Source organism: Nasonia vitripennis, chromosome 5, assembly GCF_009193385.2.
Source record: "Nasonia vitripennis strain AsymCx chromosome 5, Nvit_psr_1.1, whole genome shotgun sequence".
NCBI lineage: Eukaryota > Metazoa > Arthropoda > Insecta > Hymenoptera > Pteromalidae > Nasonia > Nasonia vitripennis.
Window position 1 is genome coordinate 21,048,097 of NC_045761.1, and position 21,724 is coordinate 21,069,820.

General features: G+C 40.5%; 1 protein-coding gene across 18 annotated transcripts in view; it reads right to left on the minus strand.

The window, feature by feature from the left end:
- Positions 1-335: 335 nt before the first annotated feature.
- LOC100678279 (mushroom body large-type Kenyon cell-specific protein 1) overlaps positions 336-21,724 on the minus strand; it is a 75,228-nt gene continuing 53,839 nt past the window's right edge. For 8 of the 18 annotated variants that reach the window (XM_016985719.3, XM_032601004.1, XM_016985725.3 and 5 more), the window contains 8 exons: positions 19,516-20,017; positions 17,461-17,707; positions 16,214-16,374; positions 15,742-16,129; positions 15,288-15,663; positions 14,676-15,070; positions 14,091-14,590; positions 2,493-13,601 (listed from right to left, as the gene is read on the minus strand). In XM_016985719.3, coding sequence (XP_016841208.1) covers positions 13,179-13,601; positions 14,091-14,590; positions 14,676-15,070; positions 15,288-15,663; positions 15,742-16,129; positions 16,214-16,374; positions 17,461-17,707; positions 19,516-20,017 — 2,992 coding nt within the window. In that variant the 3' untranslated portion in view covers positions 2,493-13,178. Of the gene's footprint in view, positions 13,602-13,684; positions 13,744-13,787; positions 13,896-14,090; positions 14,591-14,675; positions 15,071-15,287; positions 15,664-15,741; positions 16,130-16,213; positions 16,375-17,460; positions 17,708-19,515; positions 20,018-21,724 lie in introns of those variants that run through there. The other 10 variants (XM_031931231.2, XM_031931224.2, XM_031931223.2 and 7 more) reach the window with 8 other exon arrangements.

A 21,724-nucleotide genomic window follows, 5' to 3' on the forward strand; every position in this document is an offset into this window, starting at 1 on the left:
ATATATATATATATATATATATATATAACGGTTTTATGCATCGGAGTTTGCTGCTGTGATTTCTTCTTCTTTTAATTTTATTCATCTTCTGTGTAAATGCGTGTGTCATGCGTGTTCGAAACTATATATTTATACATGTTGTACCACGAGTGTACATCTTATCGTTATTTCGACAAAGACTTTCGCGTACGGCGTCGCTGCATCGTGATATTACCACATAATTCATTTATACCTCGTATAATTACACTCTCCTCTATCATCTTCGACCGTATAGAAACAAAATAGTAAACCGTCCACGTCAAGAGTTTTTTTCCTAATTTTCTCTTCTCTCCGTATTTTTTTTGTTTTTGTTCATATACATATACTTCTTTTATCGTCGTTTTTTGTCCACTTGTTTGTCATCTCTCTATATCTCACCTCTTTGTAAATGACGATGCGTATAATATAATATAATATAATATATATAATATACTTTTATATATATTCATATATTTATATATAATATAGATTTTCAGAGGTTCGTGTGGAATACTCCGCGTATCGGGCTGTTGGACAGTATTCCAACGATAATAACGTTATCATAGCAATAATAGTATGTATATGTATGTATATTTATAATATATATCACTGCAGCGCGCGTATCCCCTTGTTCTGTGTCTCTATACACTTAGCCGATGCACGCACACGACATATATACCGTTTTTTTCATCAATTGTTGTTATTTTCAAGTACACACACGCACGCACATACGATATTATGGAAAGTATAGTCGTATTTATATATTTATTTTACTCAAAAAGGGTGCACATACTCGCTTCATCTTTGAGACACTTATACATTTGTCCAGTAATTTTCGCGCATTCTCGCATCTTAAAATCAATCTTCATACCGACACTCGCAGTTTGCAGTTCGTAGTAATAATAACAACGATCGTAGCGAATACTTTTTTATTTTTTTGTTTTTCCACTTGTTTATAATCTTGTTATTGAATTACATCCCTTAATGTACTGTTTATTTTTTTCATTTTAATTACTCTTTACTTTGAAATCACGGCGTAATGCTCATCGTGATTGGCTGCGTGCTTTGAAATTTGAAATTCGAAAATCCGTATGTTTCATATACTTTTCGTTTACCTAATAAATAGTGCACTCGGTCTCTTTTGTTTTCCACCGAAATGTTTGCATGCTTGTTTGTTTTTTATCCGAAAAATTCGTGTCCCATTTGTGTTTTTCCATATCATCTTTTTTAATCCTCTAATTTGTCTCATTACGTTTAATTAATGCAACGGCGAACAGTCAGTTTGACGAACAAAAATAAAAGTATAAGGTATGCCTATATACTTGCATTGTTTTCACCTGCACGACATCTCTCGCAATTAGTTCCCCGAGTTCTCGTATGTATATGTATATGTCTGTGCATATATATATATATATATATATATATATATATATACCATAACGTCGTCGATATTCATATGTACAAAGAAAGACTCAGTTGACTCGCGAAAACTATATAAGATGCGCGCCATCTCCCTCTAAACTTCGTGCTTAACTTTTTTCCTCTCGTCGGCTTCTTCGACTATTACCGTTAAATCTTACGACTGTACACGAAAAATTCGTCCTTAGTAGAGGGGACAAGGGGGAAACATGAAACAATTTTCCTCTCTCTCTCTCTCTCTCTCTCTCTCTCTCTCTCTCTATCTATCTATCTCTTCTATATATTATTATATCGTCTCGAAATTCGTATGGATCTGCGGTTGCTATTTTGGTATACAAGTCTCCCGAAATCTCGCTAACCTTTTTCCCGCTTCGTCTTGAAATTCAAATTCTTGTTTTTCATCATCTAAATTTTCTTCCTTTTTTGTTCAGTTCCCTCGATCTTCCGTTTACATATTTTTTTTTCAAGAGAATATAAAAATTGTGTGGCACATTGACGGTTGGAATGTTACTTTGCTTTATTTATTTTGTTTAATTCTTCATTAAATTTGCGTGACTATAATAATGATAGATGATGATCGATGATAAATATAATTAAAAAACGATAGTAATAATAATAATAAGAATAATAATTAAGATAGTACTTCTTTTGCATTACCTGCTTTTTTTATATAATAATATACTTTTACATTTGTTAATATTTATTTATAATATATATATATATATATGTATATAATATATATATACCTTCTTTGTTTATAATAGTAGTTTGTTTGTTATTTTTTATTTTATATTTTTAATCATCTGCACTTATTTTTTACTTCATGTGTGCTGACTGCAGGTTTTGATTTGAGGGGAGCTCCGCCACTTGGGGACGGTCCGTTTGCTTCCTATTATTATTTATATTATATAAGAAATTTGTTTGCTTCGCTTATTAAAAATCACTGCTGGATATGATGCCTTATACTTTTGTAGAATATTGTTGTTTATTTGTTATTTTGTTGTAGTAGTAGTATTGTTAAACTGTAGTATAATTATGTTTATTTTTTATTTTTGTTTGTTACCTATTTATGCATATAACTGGTTGGGTCACATCGACGCCGGACTGACTCTCAGTCTGCAGATTTCCACGGAAAAGAACACGTTTCCAAATGTATTCTCACCTCTGCGGTAATATTATAGCTATACACCACGACTGCAGTAAGAGTCAGTCTCGAATCGGTCGCAATGCGACATTGCCTGGTGTGCCATTGGCGGCACGTCTATTGTTCGAGTGTGTTGTTGCCGATTTGTCGGTTAGGTGGTGCCCGGGTGAGTATGCAACCCGCGACACCTGCTGTCGAGGACGCGCGTTTCGGAGTAAATCGAAGGGCCAATCAAACCTCTGTATCGATCGCTCAGTATTTTGTACCTTGAGTTTCTTTCTTTCTTCTTCGTCATTCAGCTAAATCTTCGTTAAGAAAATACACATGTTCGTGCTTGGTTCCATTGATTGATATGCTTAGCTTTTGGTCGTTGAATGAGTTGGGAAAAAATCCGTGTGTTCTTATTGTTGCGAATTCAGATTTGATCGAATTTCGATGCCTCTTTTCCCATACGTCTGTTTAGAGCGATCGAGAAAAATCGGTCTTTCTTCTCCTTGATTCGATCGACCACTTCGACATTATCCGACGCGTATTGTCTTCTTTATAACTGTACGGAGACGACCTGGTATCAGGATTTAGCTAGTAGTTTGGTTATATTTTATGCTGTTTGAGAGCAGACTGCCTGTAGTGTTTGCGTGTGTGTATGTGTTTGTTTGTTGTGTGTGTGTGCATGTGCGTGTGCTTGATTTGTTGTTTTTTTTTATTCAATTCGCTGTAGGAGACTTTGTATTTTGCGCGGTGGGAAATGGATGAAGTTGCGGTTCAATCTGGATAAAAACGCTTGTATATATCCTTCTTTTCGCATTTCATAGGTATATTATATCTTAAGAGCTAATGACGACGGGGCTGAATGTGTGTGTGTGTGTGTGTGTATTTTTTATTTCTTTCGGGAGCTCGATTATCATTAATTATCTGTCAGGATTTTTCATTTCCTTGCCGTTTACACACTGTAGTTGAAATAGTTATTTTTTTTTTGTTTAAAAACCTTCACGATAAAAGTCGCTTTACCTTAGCCTAGTTATATTTAATAACTTTGTATCGCGTCCGCTTTGGCACTGACGCATCACCTCGACGCGATAACGCGATATAATAATCAACCAATCAACAATATAATGCATGTTTAGCGAATAATATGCCATATAGATTCAAAAAGAATAATTTCTTTTATTACAATAGAAATTTTAACGAAAGCCTTAGTTAGATCAACTAACTTAAGTTTTGTAAAAAAATGTTCTCTCAACGTAATCGCATATTATCGAGATTATCATTAATTTACATTCGTATACTTATTAGACTCATGGATGTCGCGATGATGCGCAGTAACAGATTCGGACGAAGTGACAGAGTGCATATAGAAAAAACGCGATATACAAACAACTAAAGCGCCAATTCTATCGTACAAATAGCATCAGCGCCGCGCATTTTCCCCTTATACTATTGAAATAGCTACCTTCAAAACTAATTACAATGAGCTTAAACGCAACTCGCAGTTTCTCGCCGAAATGAGCCTATTTTATATATCAGATGCTTTTCGATCTCGCCAAAATTATCTCGTGGTTAAAAATTTTGCTTTTGTTTGCCTCGAACGTTTCCATTGTTGCCAGTGGCACAATGGTTGGAAATGTAGCTTCGAAATGAGCGCAAGAAAATAAAAAATTACAAATTACTATCAAAATTGTTGGAAAAGAAAACGTTGATTGAGTTCACTGTTGCAATTTTTAACTATTTGAAAAACTCATTTCGAATACGGTTCTACTGAATTAAACTCGAATTTCAGACAAGAATTTATGTGTTGCCTTTTTCGCGCTCAAATCCTACACGTGAGCTTTCCGACGAGATTCGATGACCTTTTTTAACGGAAAAATGTTGTGCTTGCATCAAGCATGAAAACAAAAAACACAAAAATTTTATAAAAACTATAGGCATAAAGTCATAAAAAATTTTAAGTTTTGCCTTTGCAAGACAGGTAATTCAAAAAAGAAAACGTTTATAAGCTTTACACCTAGATTTTTTCAAAATCTAGTAACAAATATCACAGACAATCATTGTTTAGGTACAATTTTTTTCGACAAAGAAAGATCCGAATAATTAAAAAATAATCGTCGTACAAAAATAAATTTAAAACACATATCGCATCGTCGAACAAAATCAATGAAAAAACAATAATCAAGTCATCGAATACCCAGTCAGTGGAGCCACGTCATTTATATGACCAACGCGTGAAACATGATTCAACAGGCCAGCACTTCGTTGATCGTGACGCAATGAATCTTTCAATAACACTCGAGAAACACGCGAAAAATCGAAAATATATAAATTTTCAAAAGAGAAACTGTAACCGCGTGCAAGCACGACAGCTTTTCTTTTTCATTTTAACTACATCAGCATCCTCCTTAAAATTTTTTCTCGCCCTTCTCATAAATCTTATTTTATAATAATAAGTTTAGATGCCTACGTGCGATGTGCCTATACTCGCTCGTTTTCGTCTTTTCTTTATCTCTCGTCGTAATTTTTTCTCTCTTTTTTTTTAATTTTTCTATTTCATCTGATAAAGATTTCTCGTCGTAAGGTGAATATAATTGCACTTATAGATTTGAGAAAAAAACGGAACGCGGAGAATATTTATGAGTGAACGCAAGATGGCGGCCGGGCGGCCCTGAAAACGCAGGAGGTACACGCTCATTATGTTTTTTTTTTATGTACAAATGTTTCGTTAACTCGCTTTCCGTTTACACTCTATCTAAAGCTTCCTTCCAGTATGTCTCGCTATTTTTTTTCGTAGACCGTTTCGCCAGTTTTTTTTTAAATAAGCTTTTCGAAGGATCTTTCGGTTTTTCGAGTTTTTCTCTATCCTTATCCACCCGCCCAGAATATCTCACTGGGTTGATATTTATAAAAAACGTAATCCTAAAAAAACTTAGGCACAATTTGGAACTGCTTAGACCTTAATAAATGTCCAATGCTACGGATGTCTAAAGTATATTTCAATTTTACGCGTTTAAACTTAGAGATTTAAGATTTCAGATTCGATATCGATCCGTTGTATAAAATGAAAATGGTTGAAAAATGATCTTTACAAGAAGGTAAAAAATATACAAAAGTACAAAGATACATAAACTATTAAAAGTCGAAGCGATGATTATGACTGCGTAGAAAAATTGAAAAAAGAGAAATTGCGCAAGCTAAACGTTGATAATAAAATTTGACGGACTTTTAGACGACATCCGAGCACGAATCGCGCTTGAAAAATTCTACCGAAGCTGGCGACAACTGTTGAGGTAGTTGACATTGAGCCGTTTCAGGGCCAATCGGACCAAATCTTCCAGTTTCTGGAGGTGAGTAGCGGCGACACCGTTTACAAGGGACGTTTGTTTTGTTTTGTATTATTTTTTTTTTTTAGAAAATCTCTTTTAAGCCTCTGATTTATCGTATGAACATCTATGCAAAAATTTGTAAAATCCGTTTAATTACAGTACCTATTTTACATCTGAAAAAATTATCATTTATTTTGTACGACCAAAGGCTGCTTTCGTATACAATCATTTGAGCATATATTTAAATTTAGTGCGCATAAGTTTTTCGTTTTCGAGATTAAAAAGAGATTTTCCGGAGATTTAGGCATCGATACACATACATGTTATGTTACGCGTGAAGAAATCATAACGGAACGATAAAACTATAAGGATCTAGCTTACACTCGATTTTCTTATCTTTTCAAGAAGTTAAATTTTTCCGGCCGAAACGGAATTTTGGTTATACATCGCGAGTTTATGCATTTTTTCTTAAGCACCTTGACCTTTTTATTGAAAGTTCGTGAGAGGTAATTTTGACATACGCATCGTGCGTTGCACTCCAAACGAAATTTAATCTGTATGCAATCATCCCCCTTGATATTTTGTTTGGACCTGTGAAAAACCGAGCTGTTATTTATACGAAAGCGAAAACATCGATAAAGCAATTTCTACACATTTTGACGCAACTTTTTCGCGACATATTGGAAAATGGTCATTACGTGATTTTTCAGATTGTACGCACGCAAACGAGTAAATATAAAAACAATTATAATACGTATAAAAATTCAATGAAAACGTGATGAAATTTATAAAAGTATATACTTGTTGAATTTTATCTCTGCAATTCGTATAAAAGATGGAAAATATTGAATTCAAGAACAAGTGATACTTGGCACAGAAATGATTGTAAAAAAGTATACATCTCAAGCATTGATCCACGTTTGTATCAGTTAAATCATTAGCCCCACGATTCGCGCAAATGCCTTTCCAACAGGTATTGAACAAAATTCTCAAAAATGTGTAGAACTGCTTGGGACGACTGATTTTCGCGGTGCAGAGTAATACCGAGATATAAAGAAAAGTTTGAAAATAGACTATGTGTATACCGACGTCCAAGACAAAATAAATGCACGACGTATAGCGTTGTACAGAAAAAAGGGGAAAAAACGGGAATCATTGGGCCCGACTCTTGGAGCGATGCCCGCCATCTTGGTCCCGTCCGACCACCGGTTAATGTGGACCCCGTGTCTAATAAGTGTCCTTAACTATAAACTTTATCTCGCGCGCCACTGTTTATATATTCAGCTTCGCATTGTTTTCTTTAATTTTTTTTAATCATCCTATACTCCTATTTCCTCTTTTCATCGTTTTCCTCTGCTTTAATTACAATAGTCAATATATCATAATCTTACCGAAAGTATACACTAGTTGGATTACGATATCTTGTGAAAAATATACATCAAAATTTTGTTACTTTTTTACATCACAGATATTTTAATATAATATAATATATATTTATATATATATATATATTCATTTATCTTCGCTTTTAAATCTTAAAAATTTTTTCCTCTTTTCTACCCCGCTTATCGCCCACGCCTTCTTCCTCTTTCTCTCTCTCTTCCTTTTTTACTTCACTTTATGTTTTACTCTTCAATTATATCGATCAACTAATATATAATATCTACCCGATTTCGCCTCTCGTCGCGGGAAGGCGACGGGCCCATTCGACTTTGACTTTCTCTCGCTCGGATCTTTAAACTCGTACATCGTATTTATGTGTGATTCGTACCGGGCGAGTCTTCCCCCGATCTCTACAGTCGCATTGTTCCATTTTTTCTTATCCTTTTTGATTTTACGTGCGTGCAAACGAACGTGTCATTGGCGTCCCGCACACACGACGATAAGTTACATTTTAAATATAATAAAATCTTTATACAATCTTTAGATCACTTCGAGTTTCACTTTAAATTATCAAAAAATCACGCATTCAAAGGCAACTTTGTGATATCTAATTACACAATTAATTAATTATACTTACGCATTAAGTATTATGTTTATAACAACTAATTAATTTTCCTAAAAGTATAATTATCATCATCATTTTTTTCACATATTACCGCGTTTTTGTTATTTTATCTGTCTTTCCTTTACTTTAATAGATTCAAAAAATAACGAACGAGTTCGTGAGATTGCGGAAAAACTCGCGGGATGGAAGACAGCGAGGTGAGGGAAAGTCAAAGCACCGCTGCAGCACGAGCCTTCCTCGTCAAAAAAGAGTCGCGATATTCGTCGATCGAACGATTCGATTTGTTTTTTTTTTCGATCTGTAGAAGGAATCGTTCACACTCTCGTTTTCTTTAGAAAAGAAAAAATCGCACGAATTACAAGCCTCGAAGCTGCCTCGTCGAGCTGGACTTTAGAATGTTCTCACAACTCTTGCAATCGCGTGTGTGCCAATTTTTTTAACTAGCGATATCTACCGATTGTTCATTTTCGTCTTTCTCATACAAGTAAAGATGGATTTTGAAATATAAATAATTTTTTTTTATACGATATATTAAAGCAAAGCTTGACAGTCAACATTTTTTTCAGGATGTTCAGAAACAATTCTTTCAGTTTACAAAAATAGTTTCATTTTTTCACGAGGAGATCCTAATCATACATTCGAACGTCCGCGCGACGAGGCAATCGTAGAGGCGTCATCGGAAGGCGCGATCGTATACCAATTTTTTCCATTTCCATACTTAAACCTCATTTAATTCTCTAGCAACCGTTTGAAACTTCGATTTTCACCAAACTCGACCGTAGAACGACTATAAGCGCTTTGGATGAGTTCGAGAGACGACTCCTTTTTTATACGCTAACTTGTTTTCTCCTTATGCCTAAATGTTTTTTATCTCTTAAATTTTCCAGCGAGCGCGTCGCAACGTGTACTTAATCGTAACTTTTTTTTTTGTTTAAAAACGACAATCACGATAGCGATAGATTCATTTGTATATAATAATATATAATTTTCACATCTAACGATAAATTTGTTTTCTTTATAGAGAATAATGAGTCTCGGGGAGAAAGAGCAGGCTCGCATTTTAGGGACAGTTTTTAGTGTGCTTGGAAAAGTGGACCACGATTAGAAGTGTATCTTTTGCTCTGTGTGTCACTTGTTTACTTTGTCAATCGAGCGCGCGAAATATTGATATTTTTTTATGGAAGATACATTTCTTTTTTTATTTCTAGAACAATTATCTTGCGGTACGTTTACGAAATATTACAATTTTCAAAATTAATTTAAACATCAATATAGTTCGCGCTCGATTTCAACGAATTACATATAATGATATAAATGGTATGTGGTATTTCCTTGTGTACATGCGTGACAATTAAAGCATTTTGCAGATGAACTGTTGACACGGTCTGTGATTCTCTAAATTATTGTCAAATCGCAGTTGTTCTTTTTTATTATTGTATAAATGTGGAATGATACGAATAAAGTTACTTTGAAACACCGCAAACTTACTTATAGTTAACGACAAAAACGTGTCAACGAAATAACGGCCTAGAGTAGCTATTTATAAAACATTTGCTAAATCAACAGTTCATCTCGAGCATCTATCACATCGTAAGTCATATTAGCCATGCATTTACGATATAAGATGACGTAGTACGAGATACAATGTCTCCTAAATATCATTATATATAATGGATGAGCGTTTTTTTTTCGTATGGTGATTCGTGTGTCTGTGTATTACATTTAAGCCTCTTTATGTTTTTTAATCTTTCTCCGCGAACGGCCTTGAGTTTTTTTATTTTTCTCAGGTTGGGGAATAGTGAACACTTAGAATGAAGAGTTTTTTATCATACGTTTTTGTTACTCATGTTTCTTCTCAAGGCGTATCCCGAAACTTCCTCTTCACCCATATATGAAATCCATATATGAAATTTTTCTGTTAGGCGATACACATGCATTACCTGCTTCTCTTCGTTCTGCGTCGTTCCCATAAGTCTTGTTTATTAATTTATTTTTTTGTATTTTTTTCTATATAATCCCTTAAAACCTTGAGAAAGTCTTTTGTTTTTTCCGCTAGCCTAAAGTGAGACCTTAAAAATCTTTTACACACTCGATAATAACTCGCGCACTGATTCAGCACGAATAAATTTAAGTTTAAGTTTCCAAAAACACCAAGAGAGTAGCCTTGCCATTTATACGTGATTTTTTCGTGTATAGTAATTTTTTTTTAAATATTCTTTATTATAAGGAAATGCTTGCATTTTTTTAAAACACCGAACATACATGCCTTAGTTTATTTACAGCCTAAAGTTTCAGTCGAATAAGAGTCATGATGAGTGCGCTTATTTTTTGCTGATTTTTTAAAAACTTTTCTTATCATTTTCTTCAACCTCCTATCTCTCTCTGATGTGGTCTTTTATTTATTTTTGATTATGGGTGGTCTTCCTCTTCCTACTACGTGTTTTTATCCTCTTCGTCTTCGGTGAATCTTCTCTTTTCATTAATCTCTCTCGAAACAGTCTATCAACGTTTCGGATCCTCGTGATGCCTCGTCGCGATCGGACTCTTCCGGGGCCTCCAAAATTCTAATAAAAAATTGCTCTTCCGACGCTTGAGGGCACGCCTATCCCAACGGAGTTTAAAGGAATCGTCAATTTCATCGTTTCTGTTTGTCTCTTTTCACAGTAACTTTACGGATACAGCGCGCAGCTCGAGAGCTAACGCTTCAGGAACTTGAAAATTTAGGATGCGATAGTCTTAAATGCGAATTTCTACGATTAAAAATAGAATGGACGAGGACTATAACCTTCATTTTAGTTTGAAAATTTTCATTCTTGAAAGTCGAGTGCTCCGTTGTACATAGGCGACGAGTGATTTGTGCATCCCTTTGCAATATCTTCCATACCCTGGTCAAAGATACAAAGTCCGATCGTGAGCTCGTACATATACTGAGAATCCGTGACGATTGAACGGGTGGGAAAAGGGTTTGTCGGGTAGTAAGTAGCCTTATTATCATCTTGTCTCTATGGTAAAAATGTTCGCGCAAGCGGTAGAAAATTTGCGGTTTTTGTTCGTTTGTTGGTTTTCGTATAAAAAACGTGTGTTTTGCGTGGACTTGTTCTTTTCCTTTTCCCAATCTCAATTCTCCATGCTCTTTCTCTTCCATCGGTGACGAGGGCGAACGTGATCTCTCTACGCGGACTTGGCTCCGCTAAGATTTCCTCCAGATTTGCTCCAAACTTTATTCTTTTCTCCTATGTGTGTCCTTCATTTTAATAAACTGATATACTCCATTTTCACCTCGCAGAACTGTAAGTTCGAAACGTCGGCCCGAAGAAACTGATATATCAGAGAATATTGTCGCTTTGTGAAAAACACGCGTTGACGCGCACCAACAAAAGTCTTGGTTAGCATCATCGTCTCCTTCGCTCCCACTAATTCTTCGTCTTCATGTTCTCCCGTTTTTTCTTCTTTATCTTCTTTAATGACCAAAAATATATGTATATGTATATGTATATGTATATATATATAATATATCATTCTTATATAGTTACGTTGCCTCCTTAAACGTTAAGTAGTGTTTAATAGTAGGTATAAGTTTTTTCCCATACGTTAGGTAGTTTTACAGTGATAGAGAAAAAAATACGTTGCGCATGTCAATTTGTTTTCTTAAAACCTTTCTATAGCGTAGTTTTTTTTTTCGTTCTTGAAACGCTCGCTTTATCGTTTTTACTTTTTTACTTTTTGTTTAATGATGAACCACGATATCGATTAATCACAACTAATAAGAAACAGTGTGGATTGGTATCCGGTGAACCTCGCATGTATTATACGTGTCTTTTTCTCCCTTTCACTATAGATAACTTCACAGTCATCCGTTCACTTTTTTTTAACCGTACACATATATTTATATTTTTTTTTATTTTTACTTCGTGATCGCATACATGGGAATTTTTATTTATACAAATCACACGTATAGTTCCTGGCTTTAAATGGGGGGACAGATGTGTGTGTGGGGGGTGGTCTGGATTGAAATATGCTTGCGCGGGTTTTTAGACGTTAAGGTTTGTTTTTGTATTTTTTTTTAATTATTTTAAATTTGTGTAAAATATGATTGTTGTTACAGTGTGTGTCTGCTTACGTGTTGTATCTCCTTCGTGTGTTACAAGTGTATGTGTAATCTGTGTATACGGCGGAGCGCATTGTGAGAACGATGCGCGTCCGCTCGGCTATTATCGTTCCTTTTGAATCGTCTCGGTATACCATATATATTTTCTCTCTCGCTCTCTCACACTTTCTCATCATTCTTTCTCCATATTTAGTCGAAAGATTCGTACCGCGCAGGTACCACGAGGTCGCGAGACGCATTATACATCAGAAGGACTCTCGTCCCCGCAGACCTGTGAGACGCGGCGCATATATTGTAACTGTCGGAATCGTGGGTATTGAGGTGGTTTGCTGTCGTATGGCGGTTTGGTCGCATACGCTATGTGTGGCTTTTTTTGGTTTTGCTTGGCTATTCATCATCTGGCGCTCAACGTTTAACTCACGTCACTTCGTTCTGGCTTGTTTCGAGACTCAGAGTTTAACCTAATGTTTTGCAAAGAAGGAAATGCGTTATGCGGTCTGGTCGCGTCGGCGACGCGTATAACTTTATAGCATTCTCGAAATTTCGCTCTTTTTATGCGGGTATAGAGAGGGTATGTATGGATTTTGACGGAGTAGTGCAGGCGGGTATTAGAGTAAAAGCAGTATAGAGTCGCGATAGAAAGATTAGACAGTTATAGACAAAGTGCGTTAGATTCAGATGGAAGCTCGATCATCGCATCGTTTCGGTCGCGTGTCTACATCATCGCGTATCTCTCTACAAGGGTATGTATGTATGGTATCGGTGGTGGTGGTAGTACAGGACGAGGGTGTACGCGTTCTCATGTACGTGTGTATATGTATGAATCGTATGTTATTTTTTTCATTACGTTTATTTTTTTTTTCAAGTGTCAGGGCTTCACCGGAAGGGTCGTATCATCGTCGTATAATCTCCTTACTCTCGCTCGATTAATTATCTAGGATCGTACTCGTAAAATTTGTTCCTCCTATAAACCTCCTTCGCAAAGACTCGCTTTCGAAAGAACGTATAGTGTGTGTAAACTGCGCGCGTTCAGTTAACTCTCTCTCGCTCTCTCCTATAACCGCCCCTCAATTTTTTATATGATTAAGCGTATAACAGTAGTACTTATATTCACATGTTGATATATCGTATATCGTTCTCGCTCTCGCAGTACAAGAGCAGCACTCACTACTGCTCCACCGTCTCCTCCATGAGCACGAGCTGGGCTTGAGCTGGACTTGGCGGCTGCGGCGAGGAGACTTGCTCCTGCGGTGAGTCGGCTCGTTCCGAGGACGACTGATTGTTGCAGGGGGTAGTCGGCCGTGTGTGGCCGTTACCCGCGGCAGCCGTGCCGCTGCTGTTCATGTTATTGTAGCCGCTACGCTGCAGCTGCGACGCCAGGCCAACAGCCGCGCCCGCGGCGGCCGCGAAATTATCCTTGTGTTGCTGAGTCTTCTGGCTCGAATGATCTACTATAAGCTTACTATCACAGGCACTTTTTTTGTCAGTTGACACGGCGTAGAGGTTGTGTATTTCCGGGTAGTGGTTCAGCTTCTTGGTGCTGGAGTCCTGGCGCTCCTCCGACTTGTCGCTGCCGCCTCCATTCTGTACCTACGAATGATTTATTAGCTCTTATTTGCGAGTTCATTTATTGTGTACGATTCGTTAGATTCTATATTCGTGAATAACCGTACCCTTAACTATCACCGTTGTGTCCCACAGAAGCCATTACAGGCTCTAATCGTGAAACTACCTACAGAAATACAGTAAATGAAGATTTAGCAAGTGAAGGTTAACCAGAGAGAGGGAGCTGTAGCTTATTACTTTTCTGAAAGTCATCTCTTGGAACTCATCACGTGGAACTTCTCATGATCGTTCCGCACATTTATTTTCCATAAGAGACCACTACATATGAAAGTTACAGAAAGTAGTTTAGTATTTTGAGCGATGACCGTATTTATGTACACATCACGACTTCTTACTATATTAGTCATAAAAACTTTTCACGTACAACGATAGGCTCAAAAAGCTCCACCACCACCACAAAATACCAAACTCTCCAAAAGAACCAAATACCTAAGCTAAGGGTAAAATTCCTACCTCGCGTTCTCGGCTACTCCTCGAATCCCGGGTGGTCTCGTCCTCCCTGCCAGAGCCGCTGAGCCTAGACAGCGACAGCGGCGTAGGTGGCGAGGCCAGTCCCCTATCGCTGCCTTCGTCCGTGGCCCTGGCTCGCTCCGAAGGCGATGGGCTCAGGTCGACTGTCGGTACGCGTTCAGGTCGCTCAGGTAGCGGCCTCGCGGCCTTGTAGCCAACCGGCGCCTCGTCCTCGCTGCTGTCCTGCTGCATCGCTCGCGGCAGCGGCGTGCGCCGTGAATTCCTGCACAGCTGGTCGATCAGGACCTTACTACCGCCCATATTCTCCGGCTGCTGCTGCGTCGCCTGTTGAGAAGACGCGTTGCTTCGCGCCGCACCGGGTTCCAGGCTCGACCTTATCAGGTTGTCCAGGAAGCTGCCGTTCGCTGCCGTTCCGTCGTACAGGGACTCAGCCATCTCACGCGGGGATTTTATCAGCGAGGTACCCCTTGAATTCGACGTACCTGTTGATCATTTGAATGAATATAATGATTTGATTCTAATACAAGAAATATAATGATGGAAGCCTAGTTTTTCAGGTTGACATACCTGGCTGTTCGGCAGTGGCGCTGTCCCGCTGTTGCTGCTGGACGATGGCATTGCGCTGCTGTTCCTGGAGGCCGCGCATGCGCTGCGAGGCAAAGTACTGCTCCGGTAGAATACCTGGGACGTTGGGCCCTCCAGGTATGAAGGGCGAGGGCATAAAGGGCGTCGGGCCCCAAAAGTTGAAAGGGTGACCGAACGCCATAGGCGGCATGCCTTCCATAAACGGAGGCATTTTCAAACCGTTGGGTCCTGGCATACCACCAGCTCCGGCTGCTGGGGTGAAAGGCTTTTGCGGCTTCAGCAGAGGTTTCTTTTCCGGCGTCGCCGCGGGTGTTGTACGGATAGCTGCGCCTGTCGCCGTTGGCTCCTTCGCTTTGTCGTCTGGTTGCTTTTGATCCCTGCATAAAAATAGTCCATACTTTAATTTATCGTTCAGTGCTTCATTACAATTGCCGATTTTAGAAACAAGTGTCTGGGCTTTAATCGTTTCTGTCACGAGGCAATCATTTTAAAAGCGATCGGATCAAAAAGGAGTGTCTGACTATACCTACTTCGTAACTACTTGGAATTTCTTACTCAATCTAAAATTCATGATTAACCAAAGGTGTATTGTACCTCTTCCTCGGCCTCATGAGATGCCGCTCCTTGACTTTGTACTCGAGTGTGGAATGTGGAACGCCGTAGTAGCTGCCGGCTCTGTGGACGCTCATCTCGCCCCTCTGCACAGCCCTGACGGCTTCGACGAGGCTATCCCTGTCGTAGTTGCGGTACTTGCCGCGCTTGGGTCTTGTACCTTTACCACCGGCACCCGACTTGTTCTGGTTCTTGTCTTGTTGGGCCTGTTGCTGGGCCGCGTTCTTCGACTGTTGCGATTGTTGATGCGCCGAGTGCTGGCCGCCGCCTTGTTGCGATTGTTGAGGAGGCGTGTAACGACCCCTCTTGTACGGATTCGGCTCCGCGATCATCGACTGACTCGACTGACCTCCTTGACCTGCGGAGAGACGTAATTGTTTAGACAAACATGAAGCTGCACATACATGTATGCATATAATTCTGAGTTGAAAAATACCAGGCATGCCGGTAGGCTGCTGTCCCTCCTGGAACTTGACGCTGATGCTCTTGGCGATGACGTCGCGGAAGTTGACAGCCATGCCTTTGCCGACGAGCGAATTGGTGGGCGAGCTCGTTCCAGAGAACGCGGGACTGGCGCGTTCAAGGAGACCAGGACTACCAGCAACGGCATTGGCCGCAGCGGCAGCTGCAGCAGCGAAGCTCTGAGCAAAAGCCGTCGCAGCCGCGTTGGGCTCAGCGCCGTTCTTGCTCGGACCTGGCGTCGTGCTGCTCGCCGGCTTGTAGGACGGAATCTTGAGGATGGGTCGGCCCTGGCCACTGTCGCTTGCCTCTTCCTCGATCGCCGGGTTAAAGTCGTCGTTCGTCATCGGCGCCCGCTGGCCCGACTATGCGATAAAACGCGTCCATTAGTATTTTTTTTTTGTTTTTTTGTTTCAGTTAAGATCAAACATTGATTTTACTATACAAACCTGGGGCAGACGGTGCTGCAGCGAAACTTGGTGGATGTGCTGGACCTGGTCGCCGTTGACGTTAGCCTCTTTGCTGAGCTTCTTGTCCTCGCACATGAGCCGACGCATGACTTCCGGGATCCTGTAGTCTTGCGACTCCAGTCCTGCTGCATCGATAAAGACTGTCAGTCATCGAATTTACGTATGAGAGTATATATAGATGATAGAAGGTATAGTTTGGAAAATTTTCGCAAAGATATATCATACATGTATTTATGGGTAATTAGCAGTAGAGCAATGTTTTAGTGCGCGCGTGCGGCATGTATCAATAATTCAGGACCAAAGTTTGCAACAGCTCGTGCATTTTTGAGCACCTATTAGAGTTTATTCCAGTTTGATGTATGTACCATTAAAATATAAACAGGAAAAAATTTTTTCATAATACCGTTGTCATGAAAACTCGATTTTTTTCGACAAAGCATTATATATCCTTTTGTTACATGCGACGTAGAGAATGAAAAAAAATCTGAGCCTCGAAATACAGTAACTTCTCGAACTCTCCGCATACACTCCCTCGCAATCGCATGCTCTCGAAACTTTTAGGCTTCCTCGAAATCTCCTAAAAGTGCGGAAGGCGTTTCGATGCAGACGGAAAGAGAGAGAGAGAGAGAGAGAGAGAGAGAGAGAGAGAAATGCTCTGGGCAAAGTCTGCCTTTCTCTCTCGCTCTTGTGGCGTTATGTCATCAGGCCCCCGGCTTCTCTATCGATTCGCGAAGACCTACGTGGCTCTCACTCTCTCGCGCCGCTGCTTTTCGAACTTTCGTCCGGCGCGGCGAAGTCGTACGTTTCGTACGGATAAATGACACGGGTTGACCCAATTTTCGCCCTTTGCACCGAGCAGTAGCAGCAGCAGCAGCAGTCTATCCGTCGTCTCTTTTGCCAGTATATAGTGGCCGGTACTTATAGGCTGCAGCTCGTTACTCATCAGCTATATAACGTCGCCACGATCGAATGCCATGCATAGAGGGGGACGATGAGAGAAACTTTGAAACTGCGCGCGCGAATTTGCGGTTCTCGAGCAATTGCCTTGGCTCGATTAATTTGTTGCGTACGCGCGAGTATACGGCTGCTGCTACTGCTTCTTCGAGTGTACTTTTTTAATTAGAGATCCACGCGTGTATTATTTTTTCACAGAACGCTCGCACTGAAACATTGCTATTGCATTTTATAAATAAATAATAATCGAGGAACAGGGAGGAAAAAATTACCTTTGTTAAATGGCGAGGCGGCGGCGAGCATCTTCTGTATGTAAGGCCCGATGTTGGCGTGTTCGAAGGCCGACCACTCGGCGGCACCGGTGTCCTGTCCGCGTTGCAGCAGCTGCCTCAGCGACTCGCCACCACTGCCCTCGAGGCTGGAGAACCTCACGAGGTCCTCGAGCGAGAGCAACGGCTTCAGCAGGGCCTTCTCCACCTCCTTTTCCTCTTCGGCACCCGACAGCTCCTTCTCGTCCGCCTGTCGAATAAAAGTTAGAAAAAAAACAACTCTAGCGCGCTCTAACTGCACACACAATTTCTACCTCAAGAGAGAGATGCATATATACCATAATTTTTTTAAGGGTATATCGTACTTGTGTGTTTTCGAGCGTCGCCTGGGGCGAAAAAGTTGACGCGCGGCTCGTATTCTTGTGAAACAATAATAATCGTCAAACTTACTTCGCCCCAGTTGACAGTTGCGTGTATTGCACATACATACGCTTTTCAAGTGAGAATAGAGCCGAGCTGCTCGACTTGCGTCTATTTCCCCTCGTAACGTATGTGGGTGATACGGCTAAGAGTCGAGGATTCGCGTCGTGATTTACGTTCGAACGGGAATTCTCGACCACGTCGATTATATTTTACTAATCTCTACGAAACAAAGTACGTTATTATAAATAATACATAAAGAACATCACGTGCGCTTTGCTGTGTCAGTTCGACATTGACGGGTATTATTATTCTATTGTATATCCTTATTCATTTTTCTTCCTCGTGCATTAACATATACGTACAGAACAGAGCATTCGAAATCCACGATACACATGTACACGGTACACATCCAGGTGTCTTTTCTGTTTTCGTTTTTCGAGTTCTTGTATAATATGTACATACGACTTTATACTCGCGCTCGAGATGCAGTGTGAGAAAGCGACATGCGAGGAGACGTCGATATATATCGTAAATAAGGTGCATATGTATAGGAAACGAATCTTCGATCAACCACGACGTATGCGCGCGTCGGACAATGATACCGGATAACATTTTTCAGCGGCGCGACTCTCGGGAGCTGCACTTTAAGGATTGAAATATTCAGCCGGAGCTTTTGCGCGAGTATCGAATTTTGAAAATAGAGATGCGATATCGAAATTGATTCCGTAAACGGTTTTTGCGATCCGATTAAAGAGAACGCGAATACTTTTGTGACGATTTTATAGATCATTGATTTGCTACAGACTCTATTTTTCGTACGTCTACATAAATAATATCAACCGTTTCGTGAATAATTCGCTTGATGCTTCTAGATCGTTTACCGCGTAAAATATTCACCGATTCGATGAAATAATAAGGCTTCGATTTGCCGTTTAGCCAACGACACTATCGGCTTCACAAAAAAAGCGTCGGGTATCCTTCCAAAGTCCTGTACATGAATAAACGTTCGCGGCGGGTTGTCTTCCCAGAAACTTACCTCGAGCCTCGCAAGGTTGGTTGGCCAAGAGTTCAACTACAAATAGGTGATATATCACAATGAAATAAAGTTTAAATAACAGCCCATGCAACAGATAACTAGCGAGTTTTTGGGCGACTGCGCAAAATCGCGCGCAGACCAGTTTGCTCATTCTGACAAATCGTACAAATCACGTTAAATTTCAAATTCTAGATTACGGATCGTCGGTCTACGCACGAGTCTTGCGATCGCCTTGCCAGAGGTATGTTTTGGGGAAGCTTCATTCGTTCTTCCTATCCAAAACCACACTTATTAGAGTAAGTTCACAGTCGGAGATTTACATTTCTTTTACACCGCTCGCGTCAAACGTTCACGGGCTCGCGCGACAAGTTTTCTATATCGTCACTTCTTACGATTATGTACAAGGAGAAGATATCTTTCCAGCCACGAGATGAATCTACGGAGTGTATTTACAATATCTCGAAAAAAGAGAAAGGAAAAGTCGATAACGTATGCAAGAAGATATAAAGAAGAATATCCGTCTCTCGTCTTTACAATATGATCCTCGCGTGGTATAGTCGACTGCAGAGAGGTATACACGTGACGTCCCCAAAACCTACCTCGTCCACTTGCGGGAGCGGAGTGGTCGCGGAGGCCGCGTTTTGTCGGGTCGTATTTGGTGTGGTGATGGTTGTGGTGGTGGTGCTGGTGCTGGTGCTGGCGATACTGGTGGTGGGCGTCGAGCTCGCCGCGTTGGCACCAGTCACCGTCGTCACCGTCACCTCGTTGTTGTGTTGTTGATGTTGATTCGCGGTGGTCGTGGAGGAGGTAGTGGTCGTGCTGATGCTCGTGGTAGAATTTGCCGCCGCCGAGAGGGACGCGTCCCTCTCGCGCTCCATCGCGAGCTTGTAGACCTTGTTGCGAAGCGTCGACCGTGGAATGCCATAGAGGACGGCGGCTCGTCTCGTCCCGAGTTTGCCGCTCTGGATGTCGCGCAGCGCGGCCTGAAGCTCGTCCTCGGTGTAGGTGCGCCTGCCGCCACCGCCTCCTCCGCCGGTTGTCGTCAGCGCCGCACCCGACACCGCGCCCGTCACCCTTGGCTTCGCTCGGTAGCATGAGCTGCTGCAAGTTTCGATGAATAATTGAGTATTTTAATAATTTTCAATACACTTTTTTTAAAGTTTATGAAAATTCTATGAGCCACGTGTGCATTAGAAATGCATGAACTTTCGCCACACGTGTCTTTTATCGAGAACGCCGACTCGCTGTTCGTAATAACAATCCCAGTACACGGACTGCCTCTGATGCAAGGCCTAACCTTTAATAGGGAAATAGCTTGTGAATCACTGATCACCAACTGATAAGAAAATTATCGTGGCCGCGAGAACGCGCCTATTTCGTCATGAAATTCGACCTACATATGTGCTAAACTTATTCTACACGAATAATACCGGCGGAGAACCGGTTTTGTTTGTACGAAAGTATCAATATCGATCGATCATCGACGAAATATTAACAGCACACGCAGCTAACAAGCATCGCAGAATTCAATCTTTAGATACTTACGATAATTACAAACGCTATAAGAGCTAATCGCAGCAACGAACTAAAAACCACGTGGCGAACCATAAGTAGTAGCTGCTGGAATTAGTCAGCCACCGATTAGATTCTTATCTATAACACAAGAACTCAATCGATTTCCCTGCTTCCCACAGCCTCGATCACTCGGCGCAATCCAAATCGGAGAAACAATGAAATGCTTATTCATTCACCTCTGCGCGACAATTACGAGATACATCTCACCCCATTATCTCCGACGTGACTCATATACAGGTATACAAATTGAATCGTTGCGCAGCAAGCGAATAATAATTTGCAAAAATCTCGAAGTAGGCTCGCGTCATCCGAAATTCTTCGCCAGCTCTTATAATTAGCCGATGACAAATTCGATTTTCTCGGCGGACACGCACGTCCGCCAATTCCGCGCTTGACGTCAGGACCGGCTGATGGTGATGTATACATCGCGCGGCGCACGTGAGCCGAGTCACGTGGCAGCTGCTGAGTTATTGTCCAAAATATTCGAGAGTTCATGCGTATTAGTTTCTAAAATTGAATTAGTCAAGCAAAAAACGTATCCTGATCCCGTTACGTTGCATGTTTGTTTCTGGAAAAATACTTTGTTGTTGTATCGATTTTTATATAATAGCGTGCATTTTTATACACGCTCGGATAGAAAAGGCCGATGACACTCGAGAGCTTGTTTCCCAGTCAATGGACCTGATAAGGTAAATATATGCCAATTTTGGGAATACCGAGAGATAAGGAGCTAGCGTGCGACGTTTGGCTTTATCGTATAATACCGTTGCAACAGCCTCTAGCGATCAATTTTTATAGCGCGCAGGCAGCCGTTGACTTTTAATAAGCCACTTAAACTTCAGCAATTCTTTGAGGAATAATAATATTGACGCGCGCGAGCTCGAGCTTGTTATTATTATTATCAACGTCGCTTTCCCGGCTAAAACAGACTGCAAATTGGAGGAAGCAGAGGTGTTGTTAATATGAAGTCTTGAACCCGAGTATACAGAGCTGCGATGTCAGTTTATTTTTCGTTCGGTCAATACATATCGAGTGCGTGGTTTATTGATTTGGTGTCAAATGTCAGCTCGTTTTGATCGAGGCGAAAATTCGCCAATCGTACAACGTGTGGTCACCTCAGAAGTAAAGTGAGATGCTGTCGACGGTATAATTGATGGGAAAATAGAGTAAATAATTGCTTTGATATACAAAGAATAAAGAATTTTTCTCCGAATACCACCACCTTCGAATCAT